Consider the following 22,709-nt stretch of genomic DNA (forward strand, 5'->3'; position numbering starts at 1 on the left):
TGCCACACCTGTGAGGTGGGATGGATTATCTCGGCAAAGGAGAAGTGCTCACTAACACAGATTTAGACAGATTTGTGAACAATATTTGTGAGAAATGGTCTTTTGTGTATATAGAAAATGTTTTAGATCTTTGAGTTCAGCTCATGAAAAATGGGAGCAAAAACAAAAGTGTTGCATTTATATTTTTGGTCAGTGTAGATAGTCCTCATCTTGGAGAGAGAGACAGGAGATGGAGGCAGAGAGAGGGGGAGAGACACGCAGCAAAGGGCCGTCCGATGCGGGACTCGAACCGGGGGCGCTGCAGTGAGGACTGTAGCCCTTACATATGGGGCGCCTGCTTATCCCACTGCGCCATCTCTTTGACATATATGTATGAAAAAATGACCCATGTATTTAGAGCGATTTCTAACAAGAAACAAGAGATTCAAAGTGTTTATTGTCATGTACAGCAAGAAAAAACAAGTTTCTCTGTGCAATGAAATTTTTTCTTTGCTGTCCACACTGATGCCGAGTTGTACAATAGTATAAAATTACAGTATGAAAAAACAGAAATTACAATAAATAAAGAATACAAATCTTATGTATCTGGTATATACAAAAGTGAAGTGTCTGATGTTAGCAATGCAATGTGCAAATTACAATGTGCAAATCAAATGCGCAGATTATTATGTACAAAATGTAGGCTACAGTGATGAGAGAGTCCGTGGTTGTGACTCCTGTCATCTGTTCAGGAGTCTGATGGCAGAGGGGGATGAAAGAGTTTTTCAGCCTTGATGTTTTGCATTTCACACTTCTGTAGGCTAGGCTTCACCCACAACAGTCCGTGTTGTGGGTGGGTGGGGTTGTAGTCTTGAAGCAGGTGGGAACAGTGCTCTGGCTGGACCTCCTGGTGTTCTATCTGGGTCTGAAAAATAATTGGAAATTAAAAACATCAAGGACATAGCTTTAGTGTAGGTAAAACAGTGGCAGTTGCCATGGCAACTCACTGGCAGCTGTGGGAACACCTGAAGATGTAACCGGCAAGTGCCGAAGTACCGTCAGTTGCCCTCGGGAGCTGCCTCGACAGTGGCAGCTGACACTATAGCCTATGAGGCAGCTAGAGGTCCCACTGAGGCAGTTCGTTATCGTAATTTGTAGTTTAAAACAGGTGGAATGATGAGGATCTAGCTTTGTATGATATACATAGTACTAATATACATTGACCGCTGACAAAGGCAACTTCGTTTATAAACACATGCAAACACCCTGCCATTCCGTGGCAGTAAGTAAAAACAGAGGTAGTGCTGCGGCAGCTGCCGAAATACTGTCTGCTGCCTCGTACGCTGCCACTAGCGACCGAGGCAGCTGCTGCGGTGGTGGCAGCTGGCGAGGCAGCTCATCCGGCAGCTGGAGCTGCCACCGGAAGTGCCACGACTAGCTGCCGCAGCCACAAAATGCGCTAGCCCTTGCTGGAAAAAATCACCGCCCACACAGTTGTCATGAATGATGAAAGAGGCCATGGACGGCAGTAGCTCAGTCCATAGGGACTTGGGTTGGGAACCGGAGGGTCGCCGGCTTGGATGTGGTCGGAGGTTTCCATCAGGGCTCTGTGTATGCGGAAGTGGGCTTGGTGATCTAAACTGGGTTGCGATTCGAGTAGACGCAAGTCACACACATAACATATTCAGCTTGTTCCAGTCGACCTATTACATCACAGACCAAACAATCAACAAACAAGTTAGCTACGGTTAGCTCGCAGCAAACTGGTGCTGACACTGTCTGTCCAAAAATGCACAGCTCTGGATGAAGATTTTGCCATATTTTTACCAGCTTCGTCTTTTGTTATGCATTTAACGGTGTTTGACTTCCGGGTCAAAGCCCAGGGTGGAAACTGTGGAGCATGCACAGAGCACCTAGACTTTTTGGGTCAGATTGACTGTATGGAGAAGTAATTTGACTCCCAGTCGCACTATATTAGAGTGTGGCTATACGATCCGAGCCCAACGGGTCCCAACGGGTCCCGACGGGTACCGATGGTACCCGATGGGTCGGGCCGGGTTCGGTCAAAAATGTATAAATTGTATTCGGGCTCGGGTCAGATTCGGTCAGCTTTCAGTGAAAATGTAGTGTAAAAATAAATAAAATCCTATTGTCTGTCCTGTTTATTGCTTGGGGACTGTTATTTACGTAGTCTCGCTCACCAGACCTTTCTCAAGAAAAGAAAGGTCTGGCTGGGCCGACTCTCACTGTGAGATTGGAGAAAAAAACGCCCCGGCTGCTTGTACTTCTTTCAACCAATCACAATCGTTCTGGGCGGTGCCACAGCAACGGTGCGCTTGCAAAAATATTGCCAGGGGGAAACAGGTTTTGGTGTAACACGCCCACAAAAATATCACCTACAGGACGCGAACCATGGCAGAAAAATGGCTACATCCCCGCAAGATCAAACACCACAAAAGTTAGTAAAGGACGTGTTGAAAACGGTTGAAAACTGCTACACAACCGGAGGTGGCAGGGCGGGACTTCAGCAGGTGGCTCGTTCCGCCCAATGAGAGGCTGATCTATGCAGCAAACTTCCGCCCACTCAGAGTATTATTTACGTGACAACACCTGAACACAACACACACACACACACACACACACACACACACACACACACACAGTGACTGTTTCTGCTGTTCATCTCTGAAGCTCCATAGACGATTCTGAGTGCTCTTGCAGTCAGAGGACTGTGTATGTAGCTGCGTGTGTGACTGGGTCAGCTGTCTGCGGCAGCGGCAGTAGTTCTGTAGCAGTTTGGTCAGTTCGTGGTTCTCCTGACGGGCCAGAGCACAGAACTGGGCTGCAAACACTTCAACACCCTCTAGCCAAGCTCGCAAACCTCTGCCGGGCTCCCACACACTCAGCTGCTCGAGTGAGAACAGCTATTATATTTTTAACTGCTGATGACACCGCGTAATGTGTGTGTTTGTTGGGTGTGTTAGTCCGACTTTGAGAAATTCGATTAGTACAATTTCAGTCGGACCAACATGTTTACGTGTATTTTAAAACTCTGGATTTAGTTGGACTAACACAATAAGTCAATTTTCTCTAATGTCGTGTAAACATACTGAGTGTTCCACTTAGCGGCATTGTAGTGGGGGGTAAAAGTGGGACCAGTTACCCAGGGCCCTAATGGGAGGGAGTGCCTTGGTTTTGTATGCAAACTTTTACTTATAAGTAATTAGTTCCATAACTAAACTAAATTCAAACTGGCTTAATAAATTGATTGATAGATTTAAATTTGTATAAAAATAATGTGGAACCTCACTGTGACCCCTCACCCTTTGAAGGCGCAAAAAGGTTTAGCCCACCCCTGCACTACATGCACATTGAGCTGAGTGAGTTCACGTCTTTCATGTGTGTAAGTGCGTGTGTGTGTCTGACCCCCGATCTGACGGCTTTCAGTTCAGATGCTGCCGTGTCCAAAATCATATAAAAATGTTTCAAGGTACTAAGACTGCCGTCGACTCTTGCGTAAATGTGAACAGGGCGCGTATTCAGACGAGATCAGCAAGTTATATTGCCATCAGATTAACGTTAAGGGGTCCATGTCTGAAATAGGTGCCTTTACTGCATTCTCAGTTAACGCGAGACTACAAACTGCCTACACACCGGAGTGTCGCGAGACTTGACCAGCTGTTTAGTCTGTTTTTTTAGACTGGTGCTGCTCGTCGGTCTACACGTGGGGAGGAGAGGCTGACTTTCCACAGGGACACGTTTGAAAACTCACATAATCAGTATTGCCCTCATCGTGGCGGCACCGAGGATCCTGAAATACCGTAAGTAAACCAAAAACTGGAGAAGGAAGAGCGAATTTAGCAACGAAGGGGAAAGACCATGCAAGCCTGTAGCCATCTGCATCATGTTCACACAGCGTGACTTAGTTCAAATCAACTCACAGGGGTGCAACGCACGCACAGTGTGCAAAACCCCATTCATTGACATTTTCACGCGTCTCTGCAAGCTGTCTAGGGTTTACTGTGTCACCGACTGAGTGCAGTAATCCCATGTCATTGAACAACTAGCCTACACATCTTTCTCTAACTTAACAGTAAGCACACTCCTGCTAGCCTCTTTCCCTGTTGTGTAACTTAGATTACCCTAAATCCTTTTGTCGTATGGTTTCTATGCACTTACCAACAACAGTGACATGTGTCTTAAATAGTCACAAATGCGCACAGGTTGTCAGCAGTGAGAACGCAAGTTAGTTGGGAATCATTTTCGCCAGGCCGGCTAGCAAGCTAACACGAAGGTCTGAGGCCCATGCAGGAAAGAAGCACTCCTGAAGCGTCCTTAAACCCTGCGTCAGTATGGCACAAGCCCTCGCTGGTGCATTTGGTTGCGTTTAAAGCTGTGTGATGCATTGCCTTGATGTTGTGGCCTAACGCGATGGTCAAGTCGGTGAAGTGAAACTCTAAAGTGGCCTTAAACACGAGGCTTTAGTGATGTAACCAACCTCATCGTCTTTAGGACAAAAATGATGTGGAAATTACGATTAGCTGCCCTGACATTTTAATTCATGTTTTGGTTCATAGACCGTAAGGCACTGGAACCAATGTGCGAGGCTAGCTTGCTAACTTCATAGTTTGTATCCGGCACTGCGGCCTCCTAACCGGCCATGCTTTATTCCCTATAGTGTAACGTTAGCGTTAGGTCACAACCACCTCTAATACTGGATTTCATTCCCGACAATGTTACGCCAAACTCCCTGTTTATATCTCTAAGTTAACACGTTCAGCCTTACTGCCAGCATGTTGTGTATCTTAGTACTTAACGTAAGTTCTTTTGTGGTTAAGAAGTGTTTTGTGATAAATTCGGCATTCAAATAAGTCACGTAGGGCCACACATAAAGTTACAGTGTTTATAAATCGTTCTCCTTGCTTGCTAACTTACCGCCCACTAGTTTAGTTTTTTCTATCTTTCAGAGATGGGTTGTATACCATGTTAGCAATGGCACATGAAAGCTGATTTGGTGTATGGAGGTGTGCAAAGGGAAAGAGACTTGTGTGAATTGGGAGAAAAAGCACTGAGTTGTATTTTGATATGCATAACGTACCTTCCCCTGTCTCACTGCGAGGCAACAGTAAAACATCAGGATTCTGAGTGCAGTTTAACGTTGTGGTCTGTGTACTTGCTAGCTAACTAGCTAATTCCATTAGCCGGCACATCTTGAGATGAAATGGTCGTAACGTTTTACGACATTTTTTAGAGGAGATTTAGCTTAACGTTATTAACACCCGACTCGAAAGAGGCAACAAAATTGGGACTGTTTATTGTGAGGCACACAGTCATATAGTTGACATTATTAGCATGTAGCTAGCTGTAATGGTTTAACGCTAGCATTAAGTCGTTAAAAGTTGGCATTATGACCCTCGTGCACAGTTGACACTCCGGTAAGTCACGGTGTAACTTCCCATTGTGTTATGGGATTGTAGACGGCAGATAAGAGATTTCCGTTGGGCTTTGGTTCTCTGTCAGTTGAACTGATGGAGTAGCCTGTTGTTGTAGCTAACATTAACGCTAATTAGTTGAGTTAAAACTTGACTCCAGCAGTGTATGTTCGAGCCTATCTTTTGGCTAGGCTGTATACAAATTGGTGCGGTCTCGGCACAGACACACATTGACTCTTAAAACCTCTAAATATTACGGTAATGTGTTGGTACAATGGCAGTTCGACTTGCACACAATTCCCACGTTGGTGTTAATGGTTTTAAGATGACACCTTTAAAATTGGGTTTCCGGCTAAACCTTCACGTCTGCCAACGGTGTGAACGAATTCTTTTAAAAGTCGAGTTTCACAGGTATACAGTAGTCTGCTTTACTGTGTACATGTCGTAATTAACTAACCTGTGATTCTCCTAACTCGTGATAACGTTTAGTCTCATAAGACGTGCTATTAGGCTTGTACCTACGAGGAAATTATATTCCTTAGCATGACAGGTTTGTATAAAGTGTGTTGTTAGAGTGACAGGTATACCAAGGCTGCTCTGTATCCATCGTGCAAGCTGCTTAGGTTGCCTGTGCTCAGCACGTTGTAGGGTGTAACATTTAGATAGAGCCTGACCACTCCCCTATCTGAATGCCAAGGTCACCCTCTAAATCCTGACTTTAAGGTCAAGAAAAGCCATAGTGAACACCAGTCTGACCTGTAAGGAGAGCTCTAGATTAGTTTGACTGCTGAACTGCTGTAGTAACCTTGTTCAAGGTGAGTGTAGTGTGGGCCACCATTTCACAGGCACATATACAGTGTAACAGCTCATCAGTACCTTTCTGTTTTAGTTTAGGTGCCCAGATGGAAAGATTTCAGTTGATGTTGGCTGTGTGATAGTCAGTTGATTTAATATTAAATTGTATTGTACTGTGAACACTTGAGGTTAAAGTTTGAATTACATGTGTGATTTTTAACATTGGCAGATGTGATTCATGCTAAATCTGGGGGCTGAGGACCCCAGAACACCCCACACCATTCTTAGGCAGTTCTTGTCATATCATCCGTTGCAAAACTGAACTGCTGACCTATCATCAGCAGGTCATTAGAGTGAACATACCACACATACATTTAACCCTTGATCACACAGATATGATATTCTTGGATCTCAATGACAGTCCATTTGACTTTTCTATGTGCTATACACATTTTCAGGCTACAGTTTTAATAATTGGTTGGTTAGGCTTTGTTTTTAAGTGCTTTGCATGTCTCGTAATTTATATCCTCCATATAACCGGTCTATTTCATACAATTATTATGATTTGCACTTCAGTTCAGTTTGGGAAATAGTTGAAAAATAAAAGGCAGAGTAGCATTGTTGAGTGAGGACTATTTAAGTTTGATGAGTTTAAGTCTTTGGTTTGTGATTAATGACCTGATTCAGTTAGGTCATGCTGTAGGTTGTGCCCAGGTCAATCACTTAATGAAGCTTTTTTTTTTTCTTTAGAAAAAGCACATATTTTATTAACAAGTAACAAGTATTTTGAACGCGTTTTCAAGTAGTGATCATGTATGAACTCCATTAAAAGATAAAGCAGTTAAATCATTGCTATAATAGTAAATTGTATGTTGTCTCTTAGAGATTGTTCTCTACATCAATACTGCTAATGCAATATGTGGCCATACTGTATCAGACAGTGAGTATTTAAAATTCTTCCTGTTTGTGCTTTCAAGAACACTCCAACATCTAACAGCAGCCTTTTGTTGAAAAAACAAATTCCACATTATCCTTGATTTTTCAAATCAAGTTACTTATCTTCTGTATTATTCACTATACAAAAACAATTAATCATTTTATGGTATTACCAGCCCAGCATTGGATACAGTCAACATATACACTGTGTTTTTTCATTTTGGCCAGGCCTACGTGGTTACATCAAATTACATTTATTAATATTATATATATTGATAACTTTATTTAGCTATTATAATCATCATGACGTAACTTAAATAAAGACCATTTAAGCACTGTGGAACAACAGGTGGGATGTGAACATTAACATGTAAAAATTAGTCTGGAATCTTACAGATCACCAGTCAGTTACAGTAACGAGTCACACAAACTAAAGTGCACACTGACGATAGCTGCACCACTCGCCTCCCTTGTAAATATGCTGTTAACCTTTCTTGCTCCAGCTTCCAGACTGTGGTCAGGAAGCACACAGACTCTGCTCCGATCACCAACACCTGTCTGCTCTCAGTGCATCCACTGTAACTCTCTCGCTGAACCACACTCACTGCAGCAAACAATGTAAGATGTAAACATGTGGATTGCACTCAAACCAAGCCATAGCCATTTTCACGCAGTAGTACTGTGAGCATCAAAGCTTGACGTGGCATTGTCCAAGTGGTTTTTTCATCTACCCTTAGTCACATGGAGCAGTGTGGGTGCATGTGAAGCCAGCAGGGCCAGCTGTTTCCATCACTTTTTTGTATTTTTTAGTCACAGCTTTTGTGATTTGAAAATTGTGATCTTAAACTTCCAAGTGTCGGTTTGAATGCATTAATCGTTCAGCCCTGAATTAATCTTAAAGGAGAACTTACCTGAATGCAGTAGCTTTGACCAAAAATAACAGAATACATTTCAGACTGGCATACACACCACAATATTAGTCTTTTTTTATCAATATCTAGTAACTGATGAGTTCAGTATTTTTTACAGGCAATGAGATATATATGTATATATTTTTATATAAACATATTAATATTAGGTCATTGGAGTGCTTCTGCTGTTTGCTGTTTTAATACTTGTCATAATGCAATAGCAACAGTTTTCAAGTTCCAACAATCGGTGAAGGAGACTAGCACAAACGACTGCATCTTCAATACAGAGAGTATATGATAGCAATTTTCCACACACCATCTTGACGTATCATTGATGATTTTATATTTACCTCAAGGATTGAAAGCTTCCCTGTTAGTTGCACTATGACACTGTCACCTTGTGTAAAACATTTTTTTTCTCTTCAGTTGAAAAAAAAGGCAACTTACTGTATTGGGCATGGTCACACGAGCAAATGCAGGTGATCGGCCAACCATCGCCTGCTGAGGCAATATTCGTGCTAAATGTTTGCTACCTAATGTGAAGTAGGTTGACAATATGATGTTATTCCATTTTCTTACATTCCCTGCCCAGTCCCTGACTTGTTGCCAGCCAGGCAGAATCTCTCATGAGGGGCATTTTGTATTTTTCATGGCCATTATCACACAGTATCAGCTGGTAAGACACAGCAACAGTCGATGTCTCCTCCACGCGTACTTTGCTTTTGGTTGAAGCGGCAATTTTACTGGTCACAGTTCACCAAAGCTGAACTCCACGTTACGCAAAGACGCAAATTTGTTTTGCCGCCAGAAGCAAATGTTTTATCCACCCCTTTGCTTGCACTGAATGGAAGTGAACGGGAGGTGAATATTAGACAGTGTTAATTTCACTCGTGTAACCGTGCTGTAAATTTGTTTTTGATAAACTACTTGATTAGTTTCCTTACACTGATAATTGTTGTACATGATATGAATTGATATAAGTGGAGTCAAATACAGTGTTTTTTTTAAGTAGTCAAACCCAGGATATATTCATGTGTCTCGGTTAAAGATCAGCATGAATCTGCATTAAACTCCAGAAGCTCCGCTGTACTCAACTTGTACTTTTGTACACTGAGGAGCGCTGCAACATAGCATCAAAGCTGTCTACAAGAGTTTCAAGGGGGCGAGGAAAAGCAACGAATATGAGGGGATTCATTCAGCAATTTGTAGATATTGCATCACTAAAATATAAATATTATCCAGTTGTTAAAGCTCTTGGTGTTTCTTCTTAACTGACCTGACTTGCTTCAACAACCTGTAACATTAGTTCCTACAGTGACTCATGACAGTGCCTCTACACTGTTGGCCTAATCATTTTGAGGGAACTGATTGTGGGAATTGTGTGTGGTGTGCAGAAATTGTTGAATCAAATGTACAAATGCCAAATATGAAATGTTTGCAAGATTATGTTTGCAGTAACATTTTTCAGAAATGCAAGCAAAGTTGGTGTGTAATTTATACATTTGAAATTGTCTAGAAATTCTCTATTTTATGCACTTGTAAATAACAATCGAATCATCCACATATCACCCTGATGTGTGGATGGTGTAATATTTCTCATCTCTTTGGGAGTGAGTCTTCACGGCCATGCATTATTCAAGACAAGGGCCACAGCCTCGGTACATTCAAGTGTTTGCACCCTCTGGCCTAAATGTTGACATTCTTAGAGGAGAATACCTACTGCTCATTGAATTCATGGAATACTGTGGAGCTTTCAGAAATTTATTTCAGACAGATAAACCATTAAGCTAACAGGATCCCAGGCAGTTTTCCAAATGGTGTTACTCTATATGAATATGGCACAGTGTTGGGCCTAATTTATAAACACACATTAATCGTTATCTTATTTTTTCTGTTGTTAGGCCGCTTTATGTAGAAAGTATATTTCCTAGTACTGTGCTGCTTGCCTGCAGAGGGCCAGCAGCTGATTACGTAGAGCAGGTGGGAGTGCCAGCAGCCATAGAGGTCAAAAGTCCATATATATATATGTGTGCGTGTGTGTGTGTAGCTGCCAATGACAGTTGTGTCTAGAAGCATGGCAGGATATGATTGAGTCACGTCCCGACCATGTGATGCCTTCCCCCTGGTGGAGGCAGGCTTGGCCAGGTTTGTTAAGGAAAGGCATGTGTACATGGCCTTTTTTTAACATGCACAGAGAGTCACCTCCTGTTAGGCGACACACCAGGAATTGGGTATGCAGAGGGCTGTTCCATAGTCTTCAGTTAGGGTTGATTTCCTCAGTACAGGCTGATTATTTTGTAACCCCTTCAACCCAGTCTGTGTTCTTGATGTGTTTCATTCTTTGAGTATTTTACACAGAACATGATTCGGTAGTCAAAAGTAGTGTGAAAGCTTTAAATAAAATGAACCACCCAGCTGGGATTGCCATGTGTTTCTCAGGCAGTAGAGTGCGCTGCAAGGCATCTACTATATACACACTATAAACTATATATCTATATACACTTAATGGCATAAAATTTATTAAAAGAAATAACGACTGTAACATGGCAATGACTTGTCAGAATCCATATGGATCGATAAATCAATATTTTTGACAAGTCTACAGTAAAGATATCTAATGGCAATTATTTTATCTTTCGTGGCAAGTGATCGCAGTAGAAACAGTAGAAATGTGGTATTCAAGCAGTCCACCAGGAATGTGTGCATGTAGCTGACTGGCCAACGCAGCGTCTTGCTGGATGACAATGTGTTGTGTTGCTTGTGCCCTGTAGTAGCACCCCTGCTGCTCATGCAGAGCTAAAGGTGGTTTGAACTCTGCCTGAGACTGATGTAAGAAGGTTAGGGTTGGGGCGAGGTGTCGACGTCATCGTCTACGCAAATACATCGATGTGAATGATTAGCGTCGACACGTCGGTTCAAACAAAAAAATGGCGGCGGCAGCAGCAGTGCTGTGCTATTGTGCTATTGCCTACTCAGTGCTGGAATTTGTGATAACGCCTGAACGCAACACAGGCTCCGCTCCATTGATTGTGTGCACAGTGCCGGGCTGTGTTAGAATTGTCTCACTCGGGCTATTTAGCTAATATAATGGAAGGGGAAACACTGATGTTTCAATAAATGTTAATAAGAAATGTTTTGGTATTCATATTGTTTAAATTGCCTCATTAATCAAATAATGGAAAAATAATTGATAATCGAAAAAATAATCGTTAAACTAATCGAAAAATTAATCGTTAGATTAGTCAATTAACCGAAAAAATAATTGCTGGATTAATCGTTAGAAAAATAATAGTTTGGGACAGCCCTAAAGAAAGTACCAGCTGGCTTGGATTGACATGTCCCCGATTCTCCTGTTACTTTCTTTGCTGTCTTCAGTGAGAGACAAGTCGCATCTTTTATAGTTCTCAGTAGGGTTGTCCCAAGCCAATTGCAGAATCACGACTGAGGCACAGTCTGAGCTTTTTTTTGCGGATTAGTTATTGGCTGTATAAATCTCAATCTCTTTTCTGATCCTGTTTGCTGCATGCACAGTGGAGCATGTTGAATAAACTAACTTTTGAAGGGGGTATTTGTATTTGTATGCCCCTTATTAGAGATGACAGTAGAGAGAGATGACAAGAATTGAGGGGAGAGAATGGGGGAATGACCCACAGCATCCCCAATTTTGACCCACAGTTGGCGACTTAATCTCTAAGCCACAGGAGATTCCGGGGCTGCTGTTGTAGTTCAAAACAGCATTTGACTTTGAGTATTTTCTTCATGTTGGAAGAAAAAGGCTGTTAAAATCCTGTCAAAAGCTCCATGCCACAGATCCACAGTGACACTCCTCTCTCAAAGGACAATGTACATAACACAGTGGGACTTAAAGAAAAATATTGGCCTTGGCCTCTCTGTACACGGGAACATGAAGCCTATTTATTATAGGAAACAACATTTTCCTAATGTAAAGCTTGTGACAGTCAAAACATCTATCAAATCAGATTAGAGTTCTCAGTTTCAGCCCGAGCCCGACCCGAGTAAGCCCGACAGGTCGGGTCGGTTTGGGCCGACTAATTAAGTTAATTGGGCGGGCTGAATCGGGCTGGGACAGTGGAGAGAGAGAGATGAAAAAAAAGTGTGTCTATATGTCAGAGAAGCGCACTGGTTGAGGGTGTGACAGCACTAACACACAATGCTGCTGTCCATGGTTCTTATTTTGTAGTCTGTCTCTGTCAATGAATCAATTATCAACATTTACTCTACTTGTAAATATGTAGCTCTTCATCATTTTGTTAATCCATCATCTCCAGTTTGCTGTAAGCTGTGGTGAATGTAGGAGAAGCGCAGCGTCACAGAAAACCTACTGACGTGTAGGGCTGTACCCAAATGTTCGGATATTCGAAAATCATTTCTATGGGTAGGTATTCGTTATGAAAATTTGGTATTCGATATTTGTTTTTTTATTAACTTTTTTTTTTTTTTTTTTACATTTTTTTGGTGCTAAATGTAGTCTTTTTGTTGTTGGTAAATGTAGGTTATCAATAAAAATCAAAACTTTAAATTGCATTGTTAAAAATGTGAAAATATTGTATAGCCTACCAACTGAGCTTGTGCACACGGCACGCTTGAGCGCATCCGTCTGAGGCTGTGGATCAATGCCAAGTTTTACCACTTTATCACTATTCCCTCTAACTTGTAGCTGTTTTTTCGTTATCTTTTGAATTTAATATGAATTATGGAACCGTTTTTGTCAACGTTTGTTTCCCCCGTTTTGTACAATAAATTATTGTTTAAAGTTTCAACAAGTTTCTTTTGGAGTGCGTGACACAAGTGTGTTTTGAAAACGACCGCGGACTGTCACCTGCTCAACGCATCAGTACCTTCGGATGCCATGACAGTAATAGCCAATAATGTCAAAATATCATTTACAGACCGATTTAACAGACGATCACTGCTGCCCGACCCGCAGGTCCATTTGCGGGTCCCGCGGGTTACGGGTCGACCCGCGCATCACTACTCAGCTCAGTCTATAAGGCTGTACACAACAGTAAGGCTATAGACATTATATTCTATTCAGGCCGGCAGAACCAGCAGCGCATCGGCTCTACAGTGCACGGCACTGCTGATTAACCATTTTATTGCAGCACAGAGTGTCTGCCAGCAACCAATTACTTGCAGAGGCTTCCTACAACTTGTTTCAACGGTTCCAATTTAATCAGAAGACAAATTAAACAGGATGACTAGCCAATGTGAAAATCAAAAGAAAGCATAGAATAATGTACTGAAGGAGACTGTTGTGCCATCACATTTTTTTGTGGTTTGAGAGCAAAGATCCGGTCGCCACTGTGCAAAACTCCGCAATGCAATTAGGTCTGAAAAAACCCTGGAGTCCGCCATATCTAAAACAAGATATGCTGCTGTGAAGTGTGAGCGAAGTTCAGTCAGTCAGCGTTCAGGTGCAGGAAAAGTGTTGAGAGCGGCTCATTAAGTGCAGCGCTACATGATGCGCAATGGTTACTCTCCCCCAGGCTGACGTTGAAGCCTGTCTGGTAATATTATTTTGGTACATGAATGATTGGTTGACTTTAAGTGATTAAAGATACTGTATTTGAGCCAGGGAAGCATCATTTTTTTCCCCCTTCCATTTAAAAAAAAACAAACAAAAAAAAAAAAAACACTCGGGTTCAGTCGGGCTCGGATCCAGTGTAGTATGTGATGATGTCGGGTGAGCCGGTTTCGGGCTTCAAGTCCCTCGGGTCATTTCGGTTTTGGGTTGGATTTTTGGGTCCGTTCAGAACTCTATATCAGATATCCATACTGTCAGTCTTTATGTTTAGGAACCTATTGATGACCTTCTAAATGTTGTGTGTGCTATAACTCCACTTTTAGATTCTAAGGTGACATTCAGTACGTTCACATGCACACAATAGTTGAGCTAAGTTCATAGTACGCCTGACTCTGCCTCGATAGGCGGTGCTGTGTCCTTTTTAATATAGTTCATATCAGTGTTGGGGTAACGCGTTACCGCCAAAAATTGCTTTTTTTTCAGTAACGAGTAGTGTAAGGCACTACTGTCCCTAAATTCAGTAATCACATTAGAGTTACTAATCAAACACTTAAGTCATTACTTGCGTTACCTAAAGTCATCATTAGATCTTCCCCTTACTTAAGAGTTAGTGACGATGGGCTTCAGGCTGTTGCCAACAGGTCGTCCAACGGGTCCAGCCGGTCAGCGGCTAACACAGATGCGGGGATGAGCCAGAGGATGGGAGAGTTTCTGCCGCAAACAAGCACCGAGACCCGGGGAGACATGGGAGCAACTTCATGTGTTTACAGCAGATAGCAGGAGCGAGGACAGACGTCTCACTTCGCTACTCTGTGCTGCAACGGAGCACACACTTTCAGTTACTTCGCTACTCTGTGCTGCAACGGAGCACACACTTTCAGTTTATAATTGTAACGTCCGTTGTCCTACTAACTATTGATAACACGCTTAGTATTTTACAAATTTGATAACTATTGATAACACGCTTAGTATTTTACAAATTTGAGTTTGTTTTTTTATTTGATGAATGTGGCGCTGATATGCAAAAATGAACTTAATGACTGTGGGGCAGTGGGCAAGTAATATAATCATAACACTTTTACACACGGTAACCAGCCCCTGCCTGGCATAACAACTTCTCTGGTGGAAACCCTGCAAATACTTAAGGAGAGAAAGAGGGAAGTCTGCTTAGGGGCCTACCTCGTGAACCAGCTGTGCAATGAACAAGAAGCTCTGGCCTGACACCTCATGCAACAGCCTAATAGCATTTTGGATTTCAGTCATCGCTGCAATTACACTGATGGGAGAAAACATATGCTTTTATACAAGTGAGGGGGCACAGTGAATGAAGCTGGTGCCCCCTTGTGAAGCCGACTCTGGGTATATCCATCTAGTTAACTATACCTACCTTAGGATTGTTACACATATGTAAGGTTATTGCTATATTGTTAACTGGCAAATTACGTGACAATGCATTTCAAGCAACAAGTAACTAGTAGTGTAACGAGTATTGTAACTAATTACTTTCTCCAGGGAGTAATCAAGTAAAGTAAGGGATTACTTTTTTCCTAAGTAATGTGTAAAGAGATGCATGTTGCTGTGGCTCTGTATGTTTCGTATGCTTTACGTGTTAATCGTCTTCTGCTTCTCGGTCGTCATGGTGTTTGTTTGTTTGTTTTTCTGGGAGTTACTGCACTGCTATATACTGAATTGCTGCTACGTTATCTCCTTCTTCTTCCGGGTGAAAGCCAGCGAAAGAAAAAGTGGTGCATGCGCAGAACGCTGAGTCCGACTCCAGTTGGACTAAGCGGATACATGCAGCAATAGTTCGATTTATTATCCAGGTGTGCTAGTCGAGCTATGGATAGTCCAATTTCAGTTGGACCAAGCTGTTTATATGCGTTTAAAAGTCCAGTTTCAGTCGGACTTGTAAACGTACTGAGTGTGTGAGCAGGTGTTGCGTGTCTTTTTGTACCTCTAGGGCTTAGGCTTGTGCCGGTTTGAAAATTTTCCAACCCGTTTGATTTAAAGCCAAATATCTAACTGAACGGATATATCGAATTATATACCTAATTTTACCACTGGGGGTCGCATTTGAGCTATTTTTCCCACTAAAAGCCCATTATAGGTGTAATGTGCTTCCAATCCACTAGGTGGCGGTAATGCTGTATTAACTGCCAATAAACACAAGGTTACACAAGAAGAAGCAGAGGGACACCAAGACGTTAGGGCAAAGACGGTGGATAAACCAGTAATAATAGTAGTAATAGTACAGTATAGTATATACTGTATAGTACAGTAGTAATCCAGTATCTTTGGTTAGGGCAACAAACTGAATGACTGCTGACTCCCTCGCACTTTTCCTCGCCCCCAATGAAATTTGATCTCTCGCAGCAGACAGCTGAGCAGAGCTGCGGAGTCCCTCTGAAGCCTCTGAGACAAACTAAACAAAACACTTGTAGGCTCCTCCACTTCATTTATAAACAAACATAAACCTTATTAAGTTGTCATAATGCATGTTACAATGCAAGATAAGTTGAATATAGTCCTTTGACATGTCGCTGATGTGAAAAGCCCCCCCACCCCGCCGGTTTATCCGGTTGACATGAATTAAACCGGGTGGAGCTCTTAAACCGGACCGAACCGGTTAAACCGGAAATCGGCACAAGCCTAGCAGGGCTTCAGACTGGTACCCTTTAGTCTCATTTTGCAACCATGGAGCACAAGTGTGACTTGCAGATATTATTAATATATGGACTTTTGAGCTGGTTGTTTGTTTCCAGCTCACAGGAAGTAAATCCTCATGTTTAAAGCTGCCACAATAACAGTTAAACTTTTTGCTAACTGCTAACATCTGGCTGTTGACCAGAAGCTACAATTTCACAACAGAAACATCAATGCTTCCAGCCTGAGACTAGCCACGTGCTACAGAATAAAAGCACCAGTGGTTCCACTTTGATTTATTTAATTATAACAATACTTTATTCACCTTAATTATAACAGTATTTTATTTGACTTTATTATGGCAGTAGCTACTTTAATTAACTGTATTGTAACCATAGCTCATTTAATGTTTGTGTATTTAAGTAATCTAGAGAGTAGTTTAGAGGATATTTAAAAAATATTGAGATATAAATTGTGTATCGAGTGCAACCTAAAAATATTGCAATTTACTTTTAAGCCATATCACCAAGCCCTAGGTTAAATACACACCAATAAGTTTTTGTTTTAAAACACATAACTATTGCTCCTTTTACACGTAGTATCCACACTACTCCAGCATTTTAGAAATGCTGAAATGGAGACTTTTGCAAATGCAGCTCACCCCGTTTTAGTTTGAGAACTCTGGGGTCGCATTTTAGTGTGGACAGACAGAAACGACGACTTCTGGAAACGATGATGCAGATTCCCGTGCTCGGTTCCCATTGGGTCTTATCAGTCGTAGCTTGTCAAGTCCAAAGATTATACTTAGGCCTATATACACTCTGTGATCTCATCCTTTCCCTTAACCATGGCTTCCTCTGGTGATGGATGGTGGTGCTGCTTTAATATGTCGCTGCATTTGCTATGAAAATACCTTCAGTAACAGGTCCACCTCTTCGTTGGTCCAAGCAAAGAAATCTCTGGTCTTACTTTTCACCTAAGCAACCACCTGTAGAATAGACAATCTTCTTCCCTGTTATTATCAGCACGCACATGCCAAGTGTACATGAATCTTCATGTGATATGTGTTTTCAGGTTTGTTAGTATGGACAGAGATTAATACTGAAACAGTGCTAAAACGTTCTTGGGTATTGAGATTGTTTCAGTTTTAAAATGCTGTTTTAAAATTAAAGGTGTGGATGTGGCAAGAGTAGGCAAGTTTTCAAATGAGCATATAAATGAAATGTGTTTTATCGTATTTTCAAGATGATTTCAGAAGATTTGATTGGTGATATGGAACTGTTTTGATACTGCTTAGTCTTTCTTGGGGTCACATGGGATCTAGCATATCTCCATATTATGTGAAAGACAATAGCTTAAACCCTTAAATCTGCATGCAAGCAACGGGTAGATCCAGACCAGGTTTTCCAGATTTGCTATACATTTTATTTAATGTGAAATGTCCTTTAACTAATACAAATCTGTGTGTCTTCCAGGTGTAGCTGTTAGTGTCCTGAGGAAATGCCGCTGAGGTTTCGCTCTATTGTGCCCTACACACTACCTGGAGTCCTTGCACTGATTGGCTGGTGGTGGTACATCTCGCGGAAGAAAGAGCGGCTAATCAGCCATGACAGCCCAGAGGGGGCTCCAACCGCTATGGGCCTTAGAACATCTCCAGCAGAGAGTAGCAATGGTTTGGTTGAGAAAAGCGCTGTATCCCCCACAAATGACACAGAAAGCCCCTGCCACAGACCTCCACAGGCCAGTAACCTGAGAACAGAACATGAAAATATTTCCCAGATCCATGTCCAGGGCACTGAGGCAGAACCTTCACTGAAACAAAGTTCCGAAGAAGCAGCCCCACACCTTGGCAGAATAAGACAAGAGGAAGTCCATAAACCCTCAGTCTCGACTCTACCTTCACCTGGCAAAGAAGACCACCTGCAGGTGTCACTGAAAGACCATAAAGACCCAGAGAAAACCTCAACACCTGCCTTGGTAAAAGAGCTGGACAAACACCTAGTCAAAGCTCCAGCCTCTGCTCCAGAAGCCACAGTCGAAGAGGTCATCCTGCCCTGCCAGTCTACCAAAGTCACCAGCTCCTGCCCCACAACAACACATCGTTCTGATGCAGAGAGGCCGGAGCCAGAAGGGGAAGTGGCAAAGCACCACAGCGCTGTTAACATACAAGATGAGATGATCGTTTGTGCAGTGACGCCAGCCAAAGTAAAGACAGTGATTCCATCAGAGGCTGACTCTTTAGAGACACCACCTTCAACGCAGGATTTCCACCAACACATTGTAACCAGCACACCTACCTCCCCAACCCCGACCTTCACAGCCCTGACAGCAGCCCAAGACTCCACCACCACATCACAGGACATCCAAGTACACAGTGGCAGCGGAGAGGAGCAGGATCTGGAGCTTCTTGCAGCTGGACTCATAATTGAGGTCATCTCGGCAGCCACCCAGGAGGTCCTCGGTGTCACCAGCTGCCAGGTCACAGACAACAGCCAGCCCAGCTGTAGTAGCGGTTCACCACTGGCTAGCAGCAGACTACGCTTCCAGCAGGAGACCAGCACAGCAGCACAGCAGCACCACCATCTACTGACAAGCCCCTCTCAGAAATGCTATGAATCCAGAGAGGCCGCAGAGGAACAAGAGCAAGGGATACCTAATGGATGCTCCTTGGCTCCAGTATGGGAGTCTGTTGAGGTCAGTCACAGGGTTCATCAGACAAACCATGCACAGAGAAGCCACTGGCTAACACCATCGCACCAAGCAGCACAAAGTACTCCTTTGCAAAACACGAAACTGAAAGGTGATGAAGGAGCTGCGCTGGCCGACGACTCAGCCTGCAGTACGTGCCACTCTGAGGACGGCATCAGCAACGAGGAACTTCAGAACAGCATGTTTGACAACCAAATGGATGTGATCCAGGTTACAGACTTGTCAACAAGAGAAGCCACACAGCCTCAATCACTGGTTGAGACCGCCACTGAGGCGTCCGTGTTGGCTGAGGAAAACTCAGTGGATGCTGTGTGTGAGATAAAGAGGCTTAATGGAATGGGCCTGAGGAATGGAGCCCATGGGACATGTGAGGTGGAGACGGACCAGTCTGGAGGTGAGTCATCAATCTGTTGATTCTCTGTACTAGTGTGAGAGGTGTTGCTGAAGTGAGTACAGCCACACCGATACTCAGGTTTTTAAGCACATACTCATATTAATAGTCAGATTTCAAATCTGAGGATGATATATTGGCCAATCGGAATCCCTGAGATTTTTTTAGGAAATTGAATATGTCACTAATATTTCTGTTTACATGCAGCAGTGCATACTCCGATTAATGTGTCCTAACATGCCGTTTATTTTATATCAAGATATAGAGATGTGGAAGAGCCGTCACTTGTGTCATTTTGCAAAATAGGTTTTTTTTTTCAAAGTTTTCCACCGGTGGTGGACTTGTTGGACCGTGTGAACACAGCCTCCCTCTTTCATTCCTTCAACCACCTTCTTGAAAAGGTCAGCATTGTGATATTTGTGCCTATCCAAAACCTGCTGATATCCAAATCTTTCATAATGTATAAAAGTAGGTGTGGGCTTTTCTTTTGGGTGCCCCTGCAAACTGTTGGTGAGTTTATTTGCATACAACACAGAGCTGACTGTAAACAGATAAGAGGCCGTGTGTCGCAAACAGCAGTGGAAACCCCAACTAATGAGCATATTCTAAATGTGCTGTATACATATCCAAAGAATGCTCCTGAAACCTGAATAATACCAGCATATCTCGCATCTTCATCAGAAAATTATACATTAATTTTGATTTCTTGATTTCTTTATTTTGGTGTTGTGCACACATGTGCCCAACCCACATAGGTTTATAAGTCCCCAACGAAAACAAAACACTCCGCCTTCTCTCCCAGGCCTGGCAAACATAGTCAGTTAAAAAAATGCTACATTTGGATAATAAACAATAACAATGGCATAGTGCTGCACGATTAATCTAATCGCAATCGCGATGTCAGGCTGTGCGATTACGTAACCGCATAAATGGCTGCGATTTGCGATTTAATATAGGCTAAATAAATGTTAACGTGTGTGCCTGTGAACGTGGCTGCCTCTCCTGTAGTGTGTGGAGTTTGTTGACATCACGCCCACAAGCTATCCTGGTGCGTGCAGCCGGCGTGCTGCAGTGACCAACACAGACGCTGAAGAAGAGCATGAGCTCGACCATGAACAGCCTGAGTTGGTGGCGAAAAAAAATGTCTGCTACATGGCGATACTTTGGATTCAGGTACGGCGACGTTGAATAGAAAGACGCGCTGTTTAAGTGTAAAAGTTAAAGTCGCCACGTCCCGCAGCAACACGACCAATCTATAACAACACCTGAGACAGCACAGCACAGAGAAAAGTAGGAAGAGTGCGTGCGAGAGAAAGCCGAGCCGTGTTAAAGACAATGAGACAACTGAAAGCCGCCAGAGCATACTCTGATCATGATGGTCCACCAGCAGATGGAGACATGAAATAGAATGCTTTTCAGTGTATGTAATATTCATTCATTGTGCAAAATAATAAAAAAGCATGTTGGCTTATTCCAATAGTTCATTTTAAAGTCAATATCAGCTGATACCGATGACGTGCCAGTATCGTGCATCCCTAGCATAACATGGCAATAACAATCTTTTGCCATTTCTGGCAGCTGATCTAATCCTCTGCTCAGAGGGTAAGGAGCTCCAGAACCTCATTGTTTGGCCGCTGTACCTCTTCTTTGGGTTAGCAGCTAACGGCTGTCAGCTGCTTTTTAAATCTCCCATGGTGGGTCGGACACATAGGGCATCATCAAAATGTCACACCCGTCCCATCCTGCCAGCTCTCTCTCTTACATAGACACACTTTTGGCACTGTTAATACCTTCACTGCCAGCACCTTCACTGCCAGCTTAAAGGCAGACAACTCTGTCCACTTTTTCCGCGATCGTACCTATTATACAGAATGGTGAGGTGGCATAACGGCACGGTAATCCTGTTTTGAACCGGCAGTGTAAAAGGGGCTATAAACTCTGAAATCTGTCAAACAGGTCTCACAGTAATAGTCAGGGTTAAGTATTAATATGTTTTAAACAGGGGAAAATGAGTGAGTGGGGAGCAGTACAAAATTACTTGTACTGTAACTGTTTAATTAAGGTCTCTACAGGAAGTGTTGTGTTTTAAAAACACAACATCTACAGAAAACAAAAGTTTTGCAATTTAAGTGTTGATGAATGATGATTTTACCCTCTGAACCTATGGAAGGATTTCAATGTGAAACATCTGCATGAAGTGTTTTTTCATGAACAGCAGCTTAACATTTAGAGAAAGAATGATGAGAGGGCTGACAGGAGGAACGACTGGAATTGATTAGTGGATGAGTACAGTTTTAACATCATGTTAAAGTATGTTTAAGTGCTGAATTTGCATTAACGGAATATGAGAAACTTTGAGCTTGAAAGTACACTCCTGGCCATAGGTACAGTGGTGTCACTGAAAGCACACACTCTAGCTCTTTGCTGGAGCTAGACTCTTTCCTGTCACTTTTTTACAACTTATTTAAGTGAAACGTCCCACTTTACTTTCTGGATGGACTTTACAGGTACCTTAGGCCTGTATAAATCCATAGTGTGAAAATTCAATTTTCTGTAAGTAAAAAAAACAAAAAACTGTTTTGCTGCCACATGTGACCCAGTGGCATTAGCTGTGTAAATCACCAGTTTCATCACGATGTGATATTAAATTGATTCTTTGGACAACGATACGATATTTGCTGATATCACAAAGACTACTGCAATCCGATTTTTATTTGATACAATTCAGGGGCCTGCGATGGTTATGAGACAATGGCTACGCTTACATGATGGCTTCTCATTCGGAATGAAATAAATCTGAATGAAATCATTCGGAATTTAAGTTTTTCCAGGTAGTTTACATGGGAAATATTCATTCCGAATGAGGGTTTATATGGGAGATCAGTTCAATTGCCTTTATTCAGGTCTGCGCAAGGTTTGGGTCAGGGAAGGTTTCTGATTGGATAGGGGGCGGGGCGGATCTTACGTGTTTACGTTTACCGGAAGAAAACACTGTAGTCCTCGCTCCGGATAACAACATGTTTGACGATGCCGTTCTTAGTGCGTTTTTCGGGCTTGTTTTGCTTATATTCTTGAAGCAGCAGTACGACAGCAATCTTGTTCTGCTAATGCTTCGCCTGTTGAGGAGGAGAAGTGAGGTAGAAGGTCGAAGAAGGGAGGTAGAAGACCGTGCTGTGGCGAATGGAAACCGGTGAGTGCAACGAGTCCGACTGCTCTATCTCAGCCTGTTGCTATGCAGCCCGTTGCTATGCGCGCTGTATACGTCATCGCGCCAGAAGGGCAAGGAAACGAGCATGCGCAGAAAGACCGGAATGAATTTAGAGGAATGAGTGTATACATGCACACAAAATTCTTTCATTCGGAATGAC

The 22,709-nt window shown here is 42.6% G+C and overlaps 1 protein-coding gene across 1 annotated transcript in view; it reads left to right on the forward strand.

The window, feature by feature from the left end:
* Positions 1-3,402: 3,402 nt before the first annotated feature.
* akap1b (A kinase (PRKA) anchor protein 1b) overlaps positions 3,403-22,709 on the forward strand; it is a 44,750-nt gene continuing 25,443 nt past the window's right edge. The window contains exons 1-2 of the mRNA XM_050055811.1: positions 3,403-3,800; positions 17,717-19,344. Of these exons, the coding sequence (XP_049911768.1) occupies positions 17,742-19,344 (1,603 nt within the window). The 5' untranslated portion in view covers positions 3,403-3,800; positions 17,717-17,741. The remainder of the gene's footprint in view (positions 3,801-17,716; positions 19,345-22,709) is intronic.

Source organism: Epinephelus moara, chromosome 2 (genome assembly GCF_006386435.1).
Source record: "Epinephelus moara isolate mb chromosome 2, YSFRI_EMoa_1.0, whole genome shotgun sequence".
NCBI classification, from domain to species: domain Eukaryota; kingdom Metazoa; phylum Chordata; class Actinopteri; order Perciformes; family Serranidae; genus Epinephelus; species Epinephelus moara.